The following is a 22,445-nucleotide window of genomic DNA, read 5'->3' as shown; positions in this document are numbered from 1 at the left end:
GGAGATCTGGGGGTGCTGGGGCAGGGCATTGCAGGGGAGATGTGGGGCGCTGCAGGAGAGATGTGGGGGTGCTAGGGCAGGGCACTGCAGGGGAGATCTGGGGGTGCTGGGGGAGATCTGGGGGCGCTGCAGGGGAGATGTGGGGATGCTGGGGGAGATCTGGGGGTGCTGGGGCATGGCATTGCAGCAGAGATGTGGGGTTGCTGGGGTAGAGCGCTGCAGGGGAGATGGAGGGTGCTATGAGAGGGGGCAGGGTGTTGCGAGCGAGGAGAAATACCATGAAGGTGGCCTATGGGGAAGGGGACCCAGGTGTCACTGTGGACAGGTGGGCTCAGTGTGCAGGTGCAAGCAAAGAGCATACGAAATATTAGGTGCCATTGTACAAACTAACAGGGCAGCCTCACTTGGATCCTGTGCCAGCAGGGGTCCCCCCCACCCCCGTCAGCAGGGAACTAGCAGAACTAGTGGGGCTCCCAGAAGTGTCACAGGATCAGTTAGGGGCCTGGAGAAATTCTCCTGTGAAGACAGATTCTTGCCCTAGAGAGGAGACCAATAAAAGGGGACGTGATAAAAGTCTATAAAGTAGGGACTGGTTTAGAGCAGGGAGATCGAGAGCATCTGGTCTCCCCATCTCATAACACAAAAAGGGGACACTTGGTGACATTGCAGGGTGGGCAGTTCAAACCCAATCAAAGGAAACACTTTTCATACAACCACTGATCAGAATATCCCATTATCATTAACAAGTATTTTGGCAGGGAAATTAAACCTTGTGCTTCATAGTTTAAAACAACCTTTAATGACCAGGGATTAGACTAAAACCTAGATGGGGCAGATTACCCTACATCTGCCTCCTGTGGGGTTCTTCATCTTCTCAGGCATCTGGTACTAGTCACTCTTGGAAACAGGATCCTGGACTAGCTGGATTGTGGGTCTGAGCCAGTCTGATATTTGTCAGTCCCTGTGAACTCACTGCGTGGCTGTTGCTTTGTGCTCACTCAGCCCCTCGGCCCAGGGAGGGAATGAAAGGGGTGAGGAGAACAAGCAAGCAACTGCTTTGTTTTGATCCTCATATGCTACTTCCTGCAGCTAGGCACCACAGAGAGCCCTAAACAACATATAGGCCAGCAGGTCCCTTTGCTAAGGTATGTGGAGGGCAGCCCAGCCAGCAGCAGCCAGTGGGGTCTAGGCCCATGAAGGAGGAATCAGAGCCAGGGCTTCCTAGGGAAAACCAGTCCCCATCTGCTGCAATGCTGAAGGACAGATGGATGGGGAATTGTAAAACCGTATAAAACTTTAATAAGACAGATACAAAAGAACAAACTCTTGCAGCCCTGAAGGAGACAAGCCCTGCCCTGCTGTTGCAGTGCTGATCAGTAGGTGTGGGGGAGAGGCTGCAGTTACAGGCTGGGGATCCCAGCTACAGGACGAAGTCGGCTGGAGAGGATGGTGCCGAATACTATTAACAAAATCCCTTGCACAGCATTGTTTGAAAACAGCTCTGTCCAGTGGAGACGTGACTCTGGAGCGCTCACTAAATGGTGTCTGAAGTGCTCAGCCCTCACTGAGAGGGCTCCTCATCTGCAGCGGACGCCGGCGTCCTCATCGCTAGCCGCCAGGTCACCGCAGCAGGCCTGGGGTCACTGTCTCCCCCTCATCTGCCTGGCCCCTTGGAGGTTTTTCTCCCTTCCACGCAGAAGAAAGCAAGTCTTTTGGCATAGCCATCTCCTTTGGCTGCAGGATTCCCAAGGCCGTTGGTCCCTTTCTTCCCCAGAGACTGTTTGGCCAAGGTTCAGGTCCATTTCCTGTGGGATAAGCAAGTGATCACTGATGAGAGAAGGTCTGGGTTTGCTTGGGGGACACAAACAGATCAGATTGGAGAAGCCAGAGAGCTGGGGAGCAAAGGATCAATATGCTTCTCCCGCTCCACAGCTCAGGTGAACCGGGCTGGGGAGAGAGGAAACTACAGAGCAAAAACAGGTTCCAGCAGCTAAGCCTATGGCCCTCTGCAAGCTTATTGGTGCAGCCCAGTGGGCGCTGCAGGCAGAGGGGATGCTGGGATTCTGTTCATACCTGAGTGCAGACAAATTGTGGTGGAGAATGCTCCCGTGTGGCTTGTAGTGGGAGCAAAGGGCAGGATACCCACCAATTACCCAAACCTGGGGCACTCTCACAAAATCCGTTTGCTCAGCCCTAGTTTCTGAACATTCGCCAGACCCTTTGGCAAATGCTTCCCCCATCCAGCTTCACGGGAAACCCCAAGAGATGGAAACCTTCTTCTTTCAAATGGTAAATAAGGGTTAAACTGAGACATTCTGGGTGAGGACAGAATTCTATCCCAGCTCCTGAGGGCAGGGCCCATGGGCAACGGTGAGCGGCAATTCACCTCTCGTTTCATATCAATTTAGCCCTAGCTGGTGTCCTCACTCCGGCAGGTTGCATGGTGACCCCAGGTTAGCTTCCTTTGTACAGTCAGATATGAACAAGCAAAACTGGGTTTAGACATGTGGCTTGACCTCCCACTCATCAAGCCAATCAAATCCCATGGGCAGTCCCTTCCAATGCAAACTGCCCCGAGACAGCAGCTCGGGCAGCTGTAGGCCAGCAGCATTACGGGAGCGTGGATTACCATTATTTACCAGTGCCTAGAGGCCAGCCCCCTGTGGTGCTGGGCACCGCACAAACATAGTGACAGCCCCCACCCTAAAGAGTTTACAATCTAGTAAGGCCAAGTTAGAGCCCATTTGGGAAGAGCTTGGTAAAGGAGTCTGTGGAGTTGCTCCTGCATGGCACAGGACCCGCATTGCAAAGAGGGATGTTCCAAGGTGACAGAGGGGTAAGGAGCTTTTCTCTGCTGAATCAGGAATGGGACAATGGGGAAGAGCTCTCAGCAGATTTACAGCATTGCTCATTGCAAGTAATGCAACCCGTGGAGAACGAAGCCAGGGCCTGGAGAGATGGCTCCAATGGGCGAAAACACCAGCTGTTCATTTAGATTTCATTCCCGATGGTCTCCAGTCATTTTACAGTGTTTATACAGGGCTGGCCTAAGCTCCCGTGGCTCTGAAATGCAGCCATCCCTGGGGTGGGACATATCTGCTGTTAACAGAACACACTACTCCACAAGAGGAGTTTGTTAGGAGGGGTGGGGAGGTGAAGAATAACGTACTCCAGCTGGAATCTGGCCAGGATAACAGGGCAAACATCCTCCTCTGGGGACACGAGCTCCTCAGTGAGCACTAGTGGTGAGGAGCTCGCTGGAAGCCAGCTGAAGGCAGGGCCGTTACCTGTGGTGGTTGAAGTGGAGAATGGACATGGCATTGGCGCGGTGTGAGGTGTCTGAGCGCTGGACGATGGGAGCAGAGGCAGAGTTGATGGCTAGCTCATGGACTGCAGCACGGTTGAGGGAGTCTGTCACTGAGGGGAAGGTGCAGTCACTATACGTGCGATTTGGAGCCTTGCCAGCATGAGCCAGGTATGTCAGAGAGTCGGCGTAACCACTGGCCATATGGAGGGGCCGCCTGGGGGCATGGGCACCTGAAACGAGAGCACAGGAGGGACACAATGCAGGCCTGGAGCATCCCAGGAGGAACACCAAAGATGCCCCTTGGTGTTTGCCTTGAGCATGCCTGGCTACATGGCCACACGTTAAGGCCCTGGCTGGAAGCTGGGGCAGTGCTCCAAAGACTGAGGGGATAAATACCCTGCCCCTCAACTCCTCTTTTCTGCCAAAAGCCCTGACCGCAGCAGGGTGCAGGAAGGGCAGTGTGGCTCTGAGGAGGGGACAGTGGGAGAACTAGAGTTACTGTTGGTGAGTTTGTCCCCCTGCAGGTGACAGTGTCTGTGCAACCCCCTCCTAGGGCGCAGGGCCCCCAGTAGTGGCACTCCTTCAGGAGCCTGGTTGGGAATACATAGGGTTATTGACTGATACCCTGGAGCCATGTCACTCACTGGGACCCCCTAAGACACTCTTGGGCCATAGCTGTCTAAAGGGGCATTATGGCACCCCCAGTCCACTCCCCTTTCTAAAACAACTGCTCTCCTCAGACATTATTGCAGCCACTGCCTGCTCCTGCCCCACCTCCCAAGCACTATTGAACTTACACCCTGCTCACTTTGCCTTAGCTCCAGCATGCCCAATGCAGCAGCTGGTCCCATGTGCAGGTGCAGGGGAGGAGAACACATCTCCCCAGGGACAGAGATCTCCACTGGCTTCCAGCCCTTAGAGTCCAGCACAGACTCACCCTCTATGGGTCTCCGTTGATTCTGAGCTTGATTTCCCTGCCTACTCCCTGACTGAGACTAGAGACTGATGGCATCCCAGGGCTCTGAGAGTCTCCGCGCTGGATCGAGTAAGATGGAATACTTCTACCATGTCACCAGCTGTGCCAGAGGAGAATGCCCTGGGAATCCAGTCAGGCGAGGGAAGGTCGCCTGCTAACCAAACCATACCAATGGGGGGAACAGGAGAGCCATAGATGCCTGGAAGGCAACTCAGAGCTGGGTTATGTCTCCCAAACGAGAGGATGCTTTAGAACTGACACCAGCAGTATGCCAGGCCCCGATTCTGTACTCACGGCTTTCGACCTTGTTTCTGGCGCTGGAGAATCTCCGGCCTCCCTCGTTCAGTATCTTTACCAGAGCACAGGGCTCGGTGACCATCGGTGTCCCCAGAGTGTGGCTTCCTAACCAGCTCATGTTCTTCTGCGGCTGCAGGCCATGCTGTGGCTTATACTGTGCACGGTAGGGGATGCTCTGGCCCATGCCTGACAGGGTACCCAGGAGGGTGGGAATGAAGCCCTGGTTGCCCAGCATCCGGGCCCTGGCCGCAGGCTGCTGCATGATCTGCTGTCCTAACTCCCGGACTGTGCTTCCCAGGAGTGAGAGGGGGACGAGGGTCATTGAACCCTGTGTCTCCCGGTTCCCAAACACGTCCTGAAGGAATCGCGGCTGGAAGAAAAGAAGAGCAGCGACATATGTTTTAATTCCTGGGGGGCATGGTTAGGGAGCGGAGAAGGGCTGTCCTCCTCATAGACTTTAAGGTCAGAACACAAGGGACCACCCTGCTGCCTGCACATCACAGGCCACAGAACCTCCCCCACACACTCTGGTAACAGACCCCGAACCTCTGGCTGAGTCACTGAATTCCTCAAATCATGAGTTCAAGTCACAGAGAATCCACCATTTCCACTAGTTTAAACCTGCAAGTGCCCCGTGCCCCATGCTGCAGAGGAAGATGAAAAACCTCCAAGGACTCTGCCAATCTGACCAGGGGGAAATTTCTTCCCAACCCCCCTATTTAACCTGTTACTGTTACACCCCTGAGAATCCTCCCTGCGTTTTCACCCCATTTACACCCCACACTTGCAGTCAGAGATTCTGAGGCCAGAAGGGACCATTGTGATTCTCTGGTCTGACCTCCTGTACAACACAGACCAGAGAACCGTACCCAGCGATTGTTGCCTGCAGCCCAACACTTCTGGCTCAGCTAGAGTGGCTCTGTTACACAGTCACACCCACCCTGGATTTCAAGACACCAAAAGATGGAGAATCCACCATGTCCCTTGGTAATTTGCTCCAGTGGTTAAACAGCCTGACTATTAAAAAAATTATATCTGATTTCTAATCTGAATTTGTCTCACTTCAGCTTCCAGCCACTACAACTTGTTCTGCATTAGTCTGCAAGATTAAAAAGCTCTTTACTCAGAAATCTTTGTTCCACGTAGATATTTCAAGACAGTGATCAACCTTCGATTGGTTACGCTAAATGGATTGCGCTTCTTTGGTCTCTCACCATAAGGCAGGTTTTCCAGACCTCAAACTACCCTTGTTGCTCTTTTGTGAACCCTTTCTAATGTATCACCCTCCTTTCTGACATGTGTCTCTACCCTGCCAGCAAAGGACTGGACAGGATGCGCCTGTCACTGCCAGAGGAGGTGATGCTGAGCCCCGAGAAATTTCTCACTCATCACTGGCACAAGAACGGATGTTGAGTCTCCAGCATGGCAGGTAACAGCCAAGCCCCACGGCCCTTTACAGCCATCATGACTAACGGAGACAGTGACTAGCAGACTACTGGCTTCACTCCCTCCTGGATTTTGGACCAAGGATCTCTGCAGCTGCATAGCATGTTGCGTGTTCAGGAATTGACTAGGAAGCCACCAGCCGGCCCAAGAAAACCCAACAAGCCTCTCATCTCACTCGGATGTTCCCCGGTTCCGGATTCCACTGAAGCAGCCATTTGAAGTGCCCAGTGTTCTGCCACAGCACTGTCTGCTGACACACGGGAGTCCAGGGAGTGCACTGGATATGGCAGCATAGCTCTGGGCTTGATACTGTGACACACCCATCCAGAGTGGGCCAGTAGCTTTGCAGGCAGAAGCCCACACAACAAAAACACTAACCCAGGAACCTATTCTTGCAACAAAGCCCGATGCCAACTCTGTCCACATATCTATTCAGGGGACACCATCATAGGACCTAATCACATCAGCCACGCCATCCGGGGCTCATTCACCTGCACATCTACCAATGTGATCTATGCCATCATGTGCCAGCAATGCCCCTCTGCCATGGACATTGGCCAAACCAGACAGTCTCTACGCAAAAGAATAAATGGACACAAATCAGACGTCAAAAATTATAACATTCAAAAACCAGTTGGAGAACACTTCAACCTCCCTGGGCACTCAATTACAGACCTAAAAGTCGCAATTCTTCAACAAAAAAACTTCAAAAACAGACTCCAGCGAGAAACTGCAGAACTGAAATTAATTTGCAAACTAGACACCATTAAATTAGGCTTGAATAAAGACTGGGAATGGATGGGTCATTACACAAACTAAAACCTATTTCCCCATGCTAATTTTCCCCCTACTGTTACTCACACCTTCTTGTCAACTGTTGGAAATGGGCCATCCTGATTATCACTACAAAAGTTTTTTTTCTCCCGCTGATAATAGCCCACCTTAATTGATTTGTCTCGTTAGAGTTGGTATGGCAACACCAATTTTTTCATGTTCTCTTTACATATATATCTTCCTACTATATTTTCCACTCCATGCATCTGCTGAAGTGGGTTCTAGCCCACGAAAGCTTATGCCCAAATAAATGTGTTAGTCTCTAAGGTGCCACAAGGATTCCTCGTTCTTTCAGCCCCGAGTTACCTGCTTTACGCTGAGAACAGGGCCTTACTAATTACCCTTAGCACAGTGCGTGTTTCTAAAGCACTCAAGCTACGTGACACGCACTGTGTGTGCCATTAGTATCCGTGCTACAGACGGCTGTCACGTTCCCTGGGAGATGCAGCCCCACAGAATGCCAGGAGATCAGGGATGGGCATTTGTCAGGGTGCAATTTTTAGACAAGTCTTTGTTGCTCCTTTCAGCCCCACTTTGTCAAAGGGCTGGTGGCTCCCTTTGCATAGGTCTCCCAGCTGCTAGACAGCTACTCCAGAGTTCACTTTCTTCAGCTATAAACTTGTCACTGACCTGGAGAAATAGCCCCCGTATCTAAAGGTGATCTGATCTCTATGGGATGTCTAATGGCCCAGCACTGTAGGTCCCCATTCTCTTGCGGCTGCTCATTGGTGTATGAATATTGGCACTAGGACAGGGAGTGCAGCAGAAAATCATACTCATTTCCCTGACAGAGAATCTGGCTTCCCCAGACTTGTTTTTTTCCCGACAGATTAAAGTAATTGTGTTCACTGCAGAGGAAGGGGCATTCCAGGCATTTCCAGGAGCTCACGTGGGCAGTGATAGTAGCCACCCTGCGGACTGTGAATGGAACCCTCTCACCATATCTGCGCTTGGTCACTGGAATATAGCACAAGGGCAGGGCAGGTCTGACGAGTGACTGCATGGGCTAGTCTACACGACACAGCCCATCTCTGCCCATGCAGCCATGCCCGCCGAGCTATGCCAACAGGAGGAATTTTTTGGCCCCTGTAGAAAGGCCACCTCCCCAAATGACGCTAGCTAAGCCAGCAGAAGAGCTCGTCTGTGGGCACAGCTGTGGCTACACTGGGGTTTTGCCAGCAGAGCCTGTGGGCTGTGTGTGTTTTCACATCCCTCACCAACACAGCTGTGCTGACAAAACTCTGTAGTGTAGAGCTGGCCGAGAACAACAGCCCCTTCTTCTCCAGCAGAGCAGCTCCTCTTCTTCACAAGGCATTCACTCCTGTTAGCTAACTCAAGTGAAGAACACACCTGTGTTCCCTAGTGAAGACAAGGCCACTGAGACCAGACGTTCCAGTATGCACAGCTCAACCTTGAGCCAGGACACCAGGCTGTAATGCACACTGGGACTTGTGGGACTTCCATATTAAGAGAGCAGTCCCCTCTGTTCTGTTCCATGGGATGCCGGTAAGATGAGTGCCTCCAGGACCCTCCTCTGGACTGTTGAGGTGCCCCTGAGGAATCACTTTTTGACCCTTTTGAACACAGGAAAAATTAACATAAAAACAGGCCAACCCAAGGACCCAGCCCCAGCCCTCATTCTCATTTAACCCGGCCAGAGGAACTTCTCCAGGCCAGCAGTGCCCAGCGTCCTCAGTTCCTCCAGCTCCTGTCTGTGCAGGACCACCAAGAACACCACCTATGCACTAGCCCTGGGAGGTGCCTCGGCGCAGCCCACCTTTACCTGGCTCTCGGAGATATTGATGTGGGGCCTGTGGACATCCACAGGCCTGGGCTCAGTTGTGTGGAGCAGCCGAGAGAGCTGATCCACGATGCCCAGACCCCGGATGAGGTTTTCGCGCTGCAGAAGAGCCTTGATCCTCTCTACTTCCTCATCTTCCACTATCTCCTGGGGCCGCATGGAGTCAAACACCATCTGCTGCATCTTAGGACAGAAATACACCTCGAATTACAGCATGGTCTGGGGGGCTGGGCCACAGACTAACAAAGGGAGGAGAGTGACTATGGCCACAAACTATGCTGGGGTCAGGAACAGGGCCTGGGCCACAAGTTCCAGTGTGGAGCAGGAAGGAGACCCCGGCCACAGACTCCAGTCGGGGGTAAGAGGGGTGGGGGGCCATAGACTTCCATGGGCTGGCTGTTCACAGCACTCCCAGCACAGGTCAGCAGCAATCCAAACCAGCTCAATCCTTGGCTGGTGTGGGAGATGTCAGTGCCCCCAGCTCTCCTCCTGGTGCCAGGTGGCTCCATTTGACCCGCCCCATGCAGCTGCATGCTGGATGGAGCAGTGGTACCTTCCTGTTGCAGGTCCTGGCGCTGTTGTAGGTGAGGCGAGTGGGAGGAGCCTTGGCCTTGGTGCGGATGCGGGATTTCTCCCCAGCTGACTCTCCCTGCAGGTTCTCCTTTCGCTCCTTTTTCTTCTTCCCAGTAGTAGCCTCTCGTTGCTCTTGCTTCAAGCGAATTTCCTCCAGCTGCTGCCTGGCAAGAACCAACAGTCTTGGTCACTGCCGCTCAGTGTGAGATCTTGTGCCAAGCTGTGCTGACCCCAATGGAGGGGACATACAGCACAGCCAAGGGTTGCTATCAGGAGCAGGGTCCGGGATGGCGAATGTGCTGGGAAATGGCCCTGGGTCTTTAAAAGCTGTTACCACCCCCGAAAGGAAATGCCCTTTGCACCAGGTTGTGCCACCTAGATGGGGTGGAGACGGGCCTACTCAGATGCACCAGGATGCATTCTATAAACCACCTCCAGAATCCATAAACAATGGACTCTGGCCTGTCTCCCTCTCAGATCCAGAGGCAGGGCACAGAGGTTATGTGGAGGACACGGTGCCTTCCCCATCCCCTGGCAATGGAGCCAGGGCTCCTCTCCTAGGTGCTCCCCCCCACCCCCACCCCAGGCAGCAGCAGGTGTTCCCAGCAGAGAGACTCTCTGCCCCATGGCAGCCAACGAGGAGGGCTTTTCCACAGGAGCAATGTACCTGGCACACTCCTCTCTTGCCTTGGAAGCCACTGTCTCCTGGAAGAGGGAGCCACTGTGCTTGAAGAATGGCTCATACTTGTCTGTCTCGCGCGCGGGGTAAATGCGCCGGTACCCTCCCAGGTGCGTGTTCTCATACTTCTCCGCTTGGGCCAGCCAGGCCGCCTGGCTGTTCTCTAACTGCTCACGTCTGCCATCCGAAAACAAAGATGAAAGCAGGAGGAGCCATGGCAGACACATCCCTAGAGATTGTTGTACAGGCAGCAGGGTGGGACAAGTTCCAGATGCTGCCCTGTCCAGGTGTCTAGCTGGCCTTTCTCCCCTTCCCCTCCCCATCTGGGAACCCCAGCGTGCATTCACTGCACCAAGCCAATGCACCCTCCCGGTCGGTATCTCCTCCAGCTGGGCAGTACAGGCAAAGCAGGGAGGCTCAGAGCTCCTCTCACCGTCCCCACCCTTCTCAGCCAAGAGTACCAGTTCACGAGAGCTTGGGTGTCTCAGCTGGGCCTGCCAGCTTTCATCCAGCTGTGAGCACTCCAGCCTGGGAGAGGGGGCAGCCCAGCCCCACGCAGCGGGGGGCTGAGAGCCTTTGAACCTAACTGTAACCCCTGGACATGATGGAAACCACTTCAAGCCAGGGGTGCGGCAGCTCCCCCAGCCCCGTAGTTCTAGCACCTCGGGACCCAGGGGCAGCAGAGCACAGCACGGGTCCAAGCTTTAGTTACCTGATGTAATTAATTGAAACTGGTGCATGGGAGGGAGCTCCTGCCCACCCTGCCTCAAGAGGCGGCCAATCCAAACTGGCCTCAACGTTGGGCATTGGCTTTAGCCGTGAGTAGACATTTCTGCATGAGTGGGCAGGGAAGCAATGCTGCTTTGTGGAGAAGTAGGGTTGCCAACCCTCCAGGATTGGCCGGGAGTCTCCCGGAATCGGCATCGATCTCCCGGTGACTAGTGAAAGCAATCCGGGAGATTTTAATAGGATATTTTAAGAAAATGACATTACATCATGTTGGGGGGGGGAAATATCTCCCGGAATAGCTTCAGTCAGAGTTGGCAACCCTATGGAGAAGCTGGAGTCTCAAAGCTTCTGTGGGAAAAAGGCCACGTGTCACCGGGTACAGTGCCCCAGGATGGCCAGGGAGGGCCTGTGACCAAAGCAGGCACAACTGAATGGGAGAGGTAGTAAGCAGCCCGGGACGGGGCTGAGTCTAGAGTAATCAGACACGTCCTAGAGGCAGGGAGCCTCAATCATGGTTCTCCTCTGGGATGCTGAAAGCCTGGGCCCTCTCCCCTTACAGGTGACAATGTTCTCAACAGTGCCACAGCCTCCGAGGGATTTCAAACGGCCACAAAGCAGCCTTTGGCCTCGCATGCTTGTTACTCTGTTCCCTGCTGTGCCCCCTTCTTCTCCCCAAAGGCCTGCAGCACTCCTCCTTGGGGGGAGCAGCACCTGGCTTCACGAGGTGGCTGGTGGGCCTGGAAGAGTCGCTCCTTCACCCGTCGCTTGTCCTCTTCCAGCACCTTCCTCTTGTCACAGGCTCGCAGGTTTATCAGGTTGATGGCGTCACAGAGCAAAGCGTCCTTCACCTCTCGGTCCAAGCGCGAGTCCGTGGTGAAACTGGGAGAGTGATTCACCTGCCAAGACAAATGGCTAGTCTAACATACACATGTGCAGCTCGAACAATCTGCTGCTGCCCTCAGACCCTTCCCCACCTCATGTTCCTTCATTCCCCTCAGGCAGCCCCCTGTCCTACAGCTGCCCTCTTTCCTATCATGGTCATAGCAGTAAGCATCCTGCTGCTGGGTGGGGCTGATGTTTGCTGTTGCTGCTTTCCTGGCACAAAGTGCCATCTAAAGATCAGCCAGGCTGCAGGTATAACTTCCTGGCCCCTCACTGACCGCCAAGGACACTGAGGAGGCCATCCCAGGTTCTGAATGGTGCTGCAGAGATCCACGCAGCCCTGTGACTCAGGGGAGTCCCCGTTATTACCCCAGGAACTTGGGGAAGACATTTCCTTGTGTAGATTACTTGGCTATTTGCCTCCAGAGCTCCTCATTTAATGGAGTGCTGCAGAGATTGCAGGTGGCAGCATCAATCAAACTAAAACCGTCTGCAACTTGCCCCAGGCTTTAGTTCTACTTCTCTCCTTGGGCGACAAAAGCCCTCAACCATCTGCTGTGCAAAGGGGGAGAGTTCCAGGCCACCGACGGGGTTTTCACTCACCTCCAGCAGCCAGGGCTTCAGCTTTCTGTCTAGCAGGATGTCAAAGCCCAGAATCTCAAAGCAGGCACAGCCGGTGATGTGGTTGGGGAAGCAGGTGCGGTAGTTGTGCTTCAGAACAGGGTGGGCTGAGATAAGGGTCTTTATAATGATGTCCTCAATGTCTTCCCAGAGTTCTGTTGTGTCATAGCTGTTGTCCATCATCCAGGCATTCAAGGTAGACAGTTTCCTGTTTGGGGAACAAGGCGGTGATCAGAGCTGTCCAAGTCAAAGTGGTTCTGCAGCAGTAGCAAGCAATGTCACCACACTGGCTCCATGGGTCAGAAAGGCGTGGGGAACTCAGGGGACTGAGCCCCGGTGCTGCTTCTTACAAAGCCAGCAAGCCCCAGAGGCACCCCAGATACAGGACCCACTGAGGGGACAGTTCTGTGCTCAGAATTAACAAGCAAAGAGACAGTTGGACCAGGAGCCCAAGACACTGAAGTGGGTGACCTCCACCTAAGTGACTTTAAAAGAGAACGTTCACACGGGGTGAGCTGCTATGGCATGTTGCCCAATGAAGGAAGCATGCCAGCCCCATCAATATGGCCTCCCAGCAGGAAGTGAACGAGGGGCTCTGGTGGCATAGGCAGGATGGTACCTCTTACTGCCCATCATGTCGTCTCGGATGAAGTTTTCATTATGTTTGTTGATAGCATAGTTGGTCAGGTGCATGCAGATATCGTCCTGAGAGAGGGACAGCAAGAGACCTTCACACTCAATCTCCGAGTGCCAGTGAGAGACAAGAGGCCCCAGATGTCCAGCAATGCTTAGCCTTCTATCCGGCAACTGCCGCTCACCTCTGCCCCAGCACCACCACCTCCTCCCCTCCCCAAAGCCATTCCTTCACCCCAGGCCTAAATTCTTCGCCCCGCCACTCTGAGATGCCTGATTTCAGGTCAGCATCAAAACCGCACAAACCCATGAACACGTGGCCAGAGCCTGCTGTGGCTGAAATCTGCTTGGTGCAGCATCAGCCACCTGGTCCTGGACGCAGCTCTCCGATTGCCCACCCCAGCACACATCAGAGCTGCGTGGGGACTGGTGTCATCTAAGCCCCTGGCAATGGCTTCTGAGGAACCATCTGCCACCTGGAGATAGCCAGAGCCATGCCCCCCGCCCTCTGCATACCCCGTATGTCAGTGCTGAGGAGTGGGAGATAGGAGTGGGCTACACTGGATCTGTGTCCACTGGGGTCTGTCCCATGCTGCCCCCCCAGCAGAGGAGGTGCAGAGAAGAGAATCTGCCCCTTTTCTTTATTCATCCCAAAACAGAGCACCCCCCGAGACACTAAGCTACTAGAGGGAGGGGGCTGTGTCTGTAGGTAGGTATGTGCATAGCCCTGCAAATCTGCGGATATCCACTTTATATCTACGGCTATCCACATCCATGCATGCAGACATCCACAGACCATGTTTGCGGATAGGATGCGGATACAAATTTTGTATCGCGCAGGGCTCTAGGTATGCGGCACAAATTAGCTAGAGTTCTTCCCAGCCGAGGCAATAGCTCGGGATGAGCACTTGCCAGTGGTGTTTGGATGGACTCCACCTCTGGGTGCTGCTGTGTAAGGTACAAAGCCCAACGAGGCGTGAGGGATAGCTCAGTGGTTTGAGCATTGGCCTGCTAAGCCCAGGGTTGTGAGTTCAATCCTTGAGGGGGCCACTTAGGAATTTGGGGCAAAATCAGTACTTGGTCCTGCTAGTGAAGGCAGGGGGCTGGACTCGATGACCTTCCAGCTCTATGAGATAGGGATATCTCCATATATTATTTCTCCCTTTCCCTCCCCATTCTCCATCTTGCCTCCGGCCATCGGGATAATCACCCTGCTCCCTGTTCAGCCCCTGAAGCCTGGGCAGAGCAGACCGCAGGGAATGGGGGCTGCGCACCTGGAGGATCCTGGAGCTCCTGAAATAACCATCCTGACATGGAGCAAAAGGAATGGGGGAAAAGGCAGAACAGAGGAGGGAGAAGAAGAGAACGAGGCCCTGACTTCCCAGTGGTTTGTGTGCCCTTAGGACGAGTGTGTGTTAATCCTATTGACGCTACGCCAGTTGCTTGGAAACGTCCCTTCTTTACCAGGTTGCTGCTGCTGGGCTCGATGTACCTCATGGTGGCAAACCGAGCCAGCCCTTCCTCATAGACAAAAATCTTCAGGGGGTCACAGGATGTGACCAGGACGTAGATACGCAGGTCAAATTTGAAGCCATCGATAAGGAAGGGCTGTGAGAGAAAAGGGGGGAGTGCCCGTGAGATACAATAGCATTGCTAGCTGCATTGCTGGCTGCATGGCTCAGGCTCTGCATTCTCAGCTGCTCAGCTGGGAAGGAGAAATGCTGAGGGCAGCCTGGCGATGGCCCTGCTGGGAGGTTGCAACCCCGATGCTGCTGGCTGAGCTTTCACAGTGGAAGGCTGGCAGTAGTGGGGCACGGGACACGGGAAGGGCATGGGAGGCCAGAAGCTCACACCTTTTTTCCAGGACAGTGGGAGCCCCGTTACCTTGGATATGTACTGCTGGCAGATCAGGTGCTCCCCGTGTTTAATCTCCTTTGGGTTGCGGGTTATGAAGATGCCCCTTCCTTGGCAGCCACTGTCTGGCTTGCAGATGTACGTCCTGTTTTTCCTTATGCGCCCGTAGGCCTGGAAATCCCCATAGCTATGTAATGAAGAAGTAGTGACTGTTAGAGCTGCAGGACTCTCCGGTGGCTGTTTGGAGCACTGCATGCTGGGCCATGTAGGGCTCAGCATTGGTGGGGCAGCGAGAAGAGCAGTCCTGCACCGCACTGCACTACTCCTGAAGAACATTATTTATCACTGTCTCATCGCAGCCTGCGGGAGAAAGCCCTTACGGCTCTAAGCACTGCTGGGTTAATATCTCCGCCTCCACCACAGAGAAAGGGTAACGAAACGGCAGCTGCTGCCTAGTCAGGACCCAGCAAGGTTTTAGCTCTACTACTGTGGAGGGAGCAGGGGGAAACTAACCAACCCTTGGCCACAAAGGAGAATGAAACAATAAACTACAATGGTGGCTTTCCTGCGGGCTCTCCTGAAAAGACATTTGCCAAACTGGACAGAGATGGATGTGAGAGGAGGCCGGAGGCCCAGGCCAGGGTGCTCTGACCTGGGGCATAGTCAGGACAGGGATGGACGTGAGAGGAGGCCAGAGGCCCAGGCCAGGGTGCTCTGACCTTGGGCATAGTCAGGACACGGATGGACGTGAGAGGAGGCCAGAGGCCCAGGCCAGGGTGCTCTGACCTGGGGCATAGTCAGGACAGGGATGGATGTGAGAGGAGGCCGGAGGCCCAAGCCAGAGTGCTCTGGCCTGGGGCATAGTCAGGACAGGGACGGACGTGAGAGGAGGCCAGAGGCCCAGGCCAGGGTGCTCTGACCTGGGGCATAGTCAGGACAGGGATGGACGTGAGAGGAGGCCAGAGGCCCAGGCCAGGGTGCTCTGACCTGGGGCATAGTCAGGACAGGGATGGACGTGAGAGGAGGCCGGAGGCCCAAGCCAGAGTGCTCTGACCTGGGGCATAGTCAGGACAGGGATGGACGTGAGAGGAGGCCAGAGATGGCCTAATCTCCAGCAGTGCCGCACACTGATTGGCTCCAATGCCAGTTGCTGGGTGCCTCAATTTTGAAAGTCAGGCCACTTATTTAGATGCCTAAATATGAAGCTGGAGCTGCTTCAGGCCCCAGTTTGAATACCCTGTCCACAGATTATTGATCCATCTGCCTGTGAACTGACGCCTCACCACACGCTGCTGTGATCCCTTCCAGCCCTCTTCTGGCTTGTGTGCTGAAAGCCCCAGCAAAGGGCAAGGCCAGGGGTGCTTGTGTGCTGGGAGGCAGCCAGTTGAGTCCACGGCACCACTGCAGACACATGGCCAGTCCATCCCTCCTAGGCCAGCAATGAGCCTCGCGCTCCGCCTGGGGGCGGCCAGGTCCTTCACACCACCCTGAAGGACCCCTCCAGCTGACCAAGGAGGGGTGCGCATGGACTGTCAGGGGAAATCCCACAGAATCACAGAAGTCAGAGGCAAAAATGACCTTTTAGGCTCATCCCTCTGCCCACTGAGGGCCAGGGTAGGATTCCTTTGCAGTCTATTTCCCGAGGCTTAGTCCAATTCAGATTTAAATCCCTCTAGGGATGGGGCTCCTACCCCTTCCCTGAGGAGAACGATTCCACAACCTAATACAACGCAATTACATTCCGAGATCTGGGACTCTCTAAATACAGAGCCACATCTTCTTACATCCCAAGGAAGGCTACTGAGGCCCAGAGTCAGCAGCGGATCCTCCAGAAAGCATTTTCCCCATGGAAGCTAAGTTCAGTGGTTCCCACTACCCTGACCTCCCTTCCCTGCAGACAGCGTCCACCTGTCCCGCTGCTGGCTGGCCTGGCAGTGCTGGTCACTCACTCAGCAGGCAGGCACCAGGTGCGGGGGAAGATGCTGTACTCCTTGGGGAAGAGTTTGAGCATGCGGTTGAGGTTGCGGGCCAGCAGGTCCTTCCGGCAGATCTCTGTCATCCCCGGGAAATGGTTGATTTTCTGAAACAATGTGCAGCCGAAAGGACAAGTCAGCCAAAGGAGCAGAAGCGATAACCCTTCAGAGCCAGTGTGAGTCAGTTCAGGGAAGAACAGGACAGGAAGACAGCTGCCCTGCTAGTGCTTACTCTGAGCCCCATCAGCGTGAGATGTGTTCACTCTTCTCTCAAACCTGTGGCTTCCCCTCTCCAAGAACAGCATGGTTCACGGAGAGGAGCAGCTATCAACAAGAACCGTGAGCTGAACAAGGACTCAGCAACAGAGAGGATGGCAGCTCTCCAGCTGTCCTTCAACCTGTGGCTGATGGCACCACCTCAGGGGTACTAATGGGGCAAAGGCTCGGGGTGCTGCCGGGATCCTGCTCTCCCTGGTACAGACATGGATGGGCTGTGGGGATTGTCCCATAGGTAACAGAAGGGTCGCACCGATGCTGACCTTGGATACTCTACTTCACTGCACCACATGACATCCAACCAACTCCTCCCTGCCTCGTCCTCCTTGCCTGAGCTCCTCCCACTCGTGGCCTGTCCACGGAGGGGTCTTTACCTGAAACCTCTTCATTTCCATGACGCGCTCCAGAGAGACCGAGCAGTCAGTCCAGTACACCGTCCACTCCTCATCCTCCCCCACTTCTTTTAGGCCACAGTGTCGGGCAGCACGCCGCACTGTAGCAAAACAAGCACATGGCAAGAGGCATCTCCAAGTGGGGCATGGGAGATGGGCCCCAAGAGTTCACACTCTCTAAGCTGAAGTAGATGGGAAGAGGCAGGCAAAGGAAGGAACGCCCCAGGACTTCCACCCACACCTCCAAAGGGGAGAAAGACCGGGTGGGATCCTGGGGAAAGCAGAAGGAACCTACCCCTCCCTTAGCTGAACTGTCCACTGGATCTCACTCCTGGACTAATGAAATATGTCAACCCTGGAAGCGCATTTGTCTGGTGGTCCCAGAAAGGGGGCAGAGGCCTGACCCCAGATCTTTGGAGGTGCCCAGTTCACCTCAGCTTCTTAGAAGGTGCCCATCATCATAGTATCTGGCACCTCCCAGAGGGGAGGCATCCAGTGCGCACCATTCCATCTAGAAACTCTGTGTTCTCTCCACAGCAGATGAGACTGTAACTTTCAGTACAGCGATTGTGCTCCATAATATGGAACTTGTGTATAATTGGCATTAACCAATAACTGCCAATAGCCACCTGGACAGAGATGCTGTCATATGTATTCTAACACCATTCCGTCCCACAGAGAGGAGTAAGGTGAGAATCCTAAACCACCTGCCCAAAGTTCATTCCTGGAGGCACTGGCTGGAGGGGAGGGGAGGGGTCTCCTGCACAGATCCAGCCCAGGCCAGTCATATATGCAAATCACTGCCATCCCAGGCTGCTCAGTGTCCTACTGTAAGTGAAAGGAGTACGTACTTTTCAGTGCACGAGCGTCAACACTGCAAACATCTGCCTCACAATTGGCACTACCTGAGCCCCTGTTGGCAATCTCGGTAGAGAATGTGCTATGGAGACTAAACTCCCCTGGCATCCCTAGAGGGGTAGGGCTCTCCAGACCAGGGGTGAGACGCACTGGCAGAGCCAGCATGGGTGGGAAGCTCCCAGTGCTGTGACCAGAGCTGTACCCACTAAATGCAGAGAGAGCTTCAGCCTGAAGTCTGGTCAAGCTGGCACTTTTCACAAGGGCAAAAGTCACTTCCAAAACAGCAATGAATCCATTAAGGCCATTGCGCAGCCCAAAGCCAGTGCTACCAGCCTTCTCCAGCCGGGGGGTGGGTGGGGGAGATATGGTCTGAACAGGAGCCCTGGCTTGCCTTCCACTCACCGCTCTCATACTTGCAGTTGGTCAGGTTGATAGACAGCAGCCTGGAATGGAGAGAGAGGAGAAAGCAATGGCTCAGTGCAAACATGCCCCGGTCACCAGCTAGGATGACAGAACTAAAGAAACATTTTGCAGATTTTGTTTTGTGAATTCTAGATCCCAGAGACATGATGTCATCACAGCCCAAACTTCTCTACAATGTGCATTTGGTTTCCCATACACAGCAACTTGTGCAACCATGGTGATTTAACGATGTCTATCTGCACAGAAGCACTCAGCAAACCTGCTCTGGTCCCAGCACAGGGCAGACAGGCCTGGAGCAAGGAATGGAAGGTGGGTTCCCATTCAGAATTCCACATTGGGGGAATCTGAGTGACTCGAGATTCCTTCTCTGATTCTGAACATCCCCCAAAGACCCCAATAGGTTCCAGGCCCCAAAATTCAGAGCTGCCCATTATTCATTCTACTTTTGTCTGCTGTTTTTTGAAGGGTGTTTGATGGTAAGTGGCTGAGACCTGGCCCACACGTTCTCCCTGGCCACTACTCACCAAATGCTTGTTTTTCATATGAATAAACAAGCTAACTGAACATTTCTTACAGGGGATAATATCTGTTTCTCCCTTTGCATTTGAGGACAGAAGGTCTAGAATAAATTAGGTAAAAAGTGTTCCCTGATGCCCCAGTGGTAATGCCCAAACTTTGCCCACTTCAGGCTCAGATTTTCAGAACTGCTTGTGCAAAAACCCATCGGCATAATTCATGCATACCAATTGTCAGTCAAGCAGGTAACTGGTTAGTTGTTCATACACTTCCTGCAATTGTGCACACAGCTGTATTTGCACATACAAACTGTGTGCACAATTTTTGCAATCTGGCCTTTGATGTGCATAAAATAGAGCAGATTGCAACTGCCCTCATCTTCAGCATAGACGTGGCAGCCAGAGCCTTGACAGGTCACAACATGCATGCAATGGTCCATCCAGAGCTGACTGGATGCAGATCCATCACACAGGCTTCCCAAAGAAGGAAACAACAATTCCCATCAGCCCCATCCCACTGCACTTCCCTTTCCCCTAGGCAGGTCCTGAACTAGGATGTGGCCAGGTTCTGTTTTGGGAATGGGAGCTGCACAGCGGCAGGAGAGAAGCCCCAGACTCTGTGGACAGAGACACATGTGGAACAGGCCGAGACTGCCAGATGACACAGCTGTGTGCAGGTCTGTATGGTACTCATGGAGGAACAGTAGCTGGGCAGGAAGCCAGGGCACCGGGGCCCCAATAAGAGCCACTAACTGAGCTTGGCTTGGAACCCTGCAAGCACCTATTGGCTGGAACAGAGACTGGACTCTAGGGGGCACCCCGCAGGGACTAAGTTGGGGTCATGGATCAGCATTCATGACGCACTCCCCGTCAGTACCCAGCCCAAGCCGGAAAGCTAATGATCCAATCAGTGGACCAAACTGATGATGAATGCTGGTCACGGGCCACCTGAGGCATGTTGTGCATATGCTAAGAAGATAAAAATGGGGGGCTGGAGACAACCTCAAACAGTCATCTAGTCCAGTCCTCTGCGCTGAGGCAGGACCAAGTAAACCTAGACCACCCCTGACAGGTGTTTGTCCAACCTGTTCTTAAAAACCTCCAATGACGGGGATTCTACAACCTCCCTTGGAAGCCTAATCTGGAGTTTATCTCCCTGGCTGCAGATTAAGCCCATTGTTTCTTGTCCTATCTCCAGTGAACATGGAGAACAATTGATCACCATCCTCTTTATAATAGCTCTTAACATAATTGAAGCCTGTGATCAGATCCCCCACCACACACACACACACACAGTCTTCTTTTCTCAGGACTAAACACACATTGTTTAACCTTTCCCCATAGGTCAGTTTTTCTTAACCTTTTATCACTTTTGTTGCTCTCCTGTGGAGTCACTCCAACTTGTCCACTTCTTTCCTAATGTTTGGTGCCCAGAATTGGACACAGTGCTCCAGCTGAGGCCTCAATAGTGCTGAGCAGAGAAGGTGAACTAACATAAACTAACTGCTGCACACAATTACCTCCTGTGTCTTACTGTCATACTGACGAGTCTTGACGCCTGACTGGACAGCCCCAGGGCCCAAACAAGAACCGCTACCAGACACTTTGCATTCTAACTGCCCAAGTCTCTATAGCTAAGGTATCTGCAAACTTTCCTGCCAGCCCTAGAAAAATACCCTTTCACATTAGCCATGTTTCTGAGTGGTTATTGGGACCACCAGGGCTAGTGCCTACAAGGCCCAGATGCTGAAGCATCTACAGTGTTTGCTTCTGAGTTGTGGTACACCTGGCACATGACTGGAAGCCTAGGGGTGCGGGGTAGTGGGCAGCCCCAGTAATTACACCTGAAATGTAATTTCATCCTGAGATAAGTGGCCTTTGAGTGCCCCTGAAACAGACAGTAAATAAAAACGCAAGGGGCAGCTGGCCACACAGACTTTGCTGGCTCCTCTTTGGGTCTAGTGGGACAGTGAGGTCCGGTAGGCCTAGGTGACAGCCTGAGGAACACAAGGAAGTAGAAGGCAGAGGAAGGCGATGAGGAAACTCACCTGTGTTTTCTCTTTTTCTTTCTTGGAGTGGTCTCTGCTTCACAGTCTTCTGTCATTTGTTCTTCCAGATGGATCAGTGAGACACTCAGCACATCACTTTTCCCATCTGAACTCTTGTGCCCTAGGCATGTGTCCTCTGTCTCAAAAGCTCCCTCCTGAGGAGTGCCATCCTGCTGCATATCTTTACTTCCTCCACCCAGTCTCTTAATGTGTTCATTTGCACACTCTTCTTCTTCCTCCTCTTCCTCAGTATCATTCTCTGATTCGCTGCTGTCATTGGAGTTCATCTTCATTCTGTTAGCTACTCTTACAAGTTGCATATGAAGGAACTAGTCAGTATGTCATGTGCAAGACAACCTGAACTACCCTTTATACTGTGTCACTAATTATTTTTATACACTGTTGGATTGCCACACACAAACTGACAGGCTTAGAGTCATGTCATCTAAAGTTTGGCCCCCATTGCCCTCCCACTTAACAGGTTTTGGCACAATAGCTTTCGAGTGCAAACATCTGCGCCAGTCACTGTCCATTCTTCTACAGCTTCCATGGCTCCACACTTGCACTCACTCCCTTGGATGAGGGATCTGTCTACCCACACCCACCTGCTCCTTACTTCCCCCTTTTCTAAGATCCCAATACATCTGAATGCTTAGCCAGATGCACTGTCGGATGGGAATGTGTTATGGTCAGTGAGCTGCTGCTTGGACAAGCCACACGTGCAAGTCCCAGCCCCACCCTCCATTCAGGTCCAAGGTCATTGGAATGATTTATGTGGAAATAAATGACCTTTATATAATGACCAGCAATGCCTATGAGGCCAGTCTGGCATGGTGCAATATGGGGCTCGGAGTTCAGGTTATGCTTACACATAAGCATCTTTAACATATACGCCATCTAGGAGTGTAGTGGTGCACACAAGCCAGCTTACTGCACTGTTCACTGGCAGAAAGTCAGAGGGGATTTAGGACAAGGCTGATGCTTGCAGCTCCTTATACTTAGAATGCCAGCATGTGCTGGCTGACAGGCAGCAATGTCAGTGACGGGCAAGGAAAGTCTGCCATTACAATAGCCTGGGCAAGCACAGAGGAAACAATGTAACACGGGATTATGAGGCCTATGCTGTCACTTGAACACGGTTCGTAGGTACGACAGCAATGGGCACCCTGGAAATATAACAGAAAGACAGACTGGCTTCCCATGGCAGCACACTGGAGCTATGCAGTAACTTTCCCGGTGATGGGCCAGCAGCCAGTCCTAATGCAACCCAGGCCTTGCCTGTCATACCGAAGGTAACTGCACAGCCCCAGTGTGCTTCCTAGAACTAT

General features: G+C 53.2%; 1 protein-coding gene across 1 annotated transcript; it reads right to left on the bottom strand.

The window, feature by feature from the left end:
• Window positions 1-1,274: 1,274 nt before the first annotated feature.
• LOC113405090 (tubulin polyglutamylase TTLL13-like) lies at window positions 1,275-22,445 on the bottom strand. Its single transcript, XM_026648423.2, has 15 exons — window positions 21,118-22,445; window positions 18,534-18,574; window positions 17,256-17,374; window positions 16,582-16,712; window positions 14,663-14,819; window positions 14,243-14,386; window positions 12,765-12,850; window positions 12,128-12,353; window positions 11,354-11,538; window positions 9,902-10,090; window positions 9,215-9,398; window positions 8,644-8,844; window positions 4,578-4,950; window positions 3,288-3,537; window positions 1,275-1,805 (listed from the first exon to the last, which is right to left on the bottom strand). The coding sequence occupies exons 1-15, from the start codon at window positions 21,435-21,437 to the stop codon at window positions 1,793-1,795; spliced, it is 2,619 nt and encodes an 872-aa protein (XP_026504208.1). The 5' UTR covers window positions 21,438-22,445; the 3' UTR covers window positions 1,275-1,792.

This window comes from Terrapene carolina, unplaced genomic scaffold (genome assembly GCF_002925995.2).
Source record: "Terrapene carolina triunguis isolate 2854851 unplaced genomic scaffold, T_m_triunguis-2.0 Scaffold67, whole genome shotgun sequence".
In the NCBI taxonomy this organism is placed as follows: domain Eukaryota; kingdom Metazoa; phylum Chordata; order Testudines; family Emydidae; genus Terrapene; species Terrapene triunguis.
This window is presented reverse-complemented; position numbering and strand designations above follow the sequence as displayed.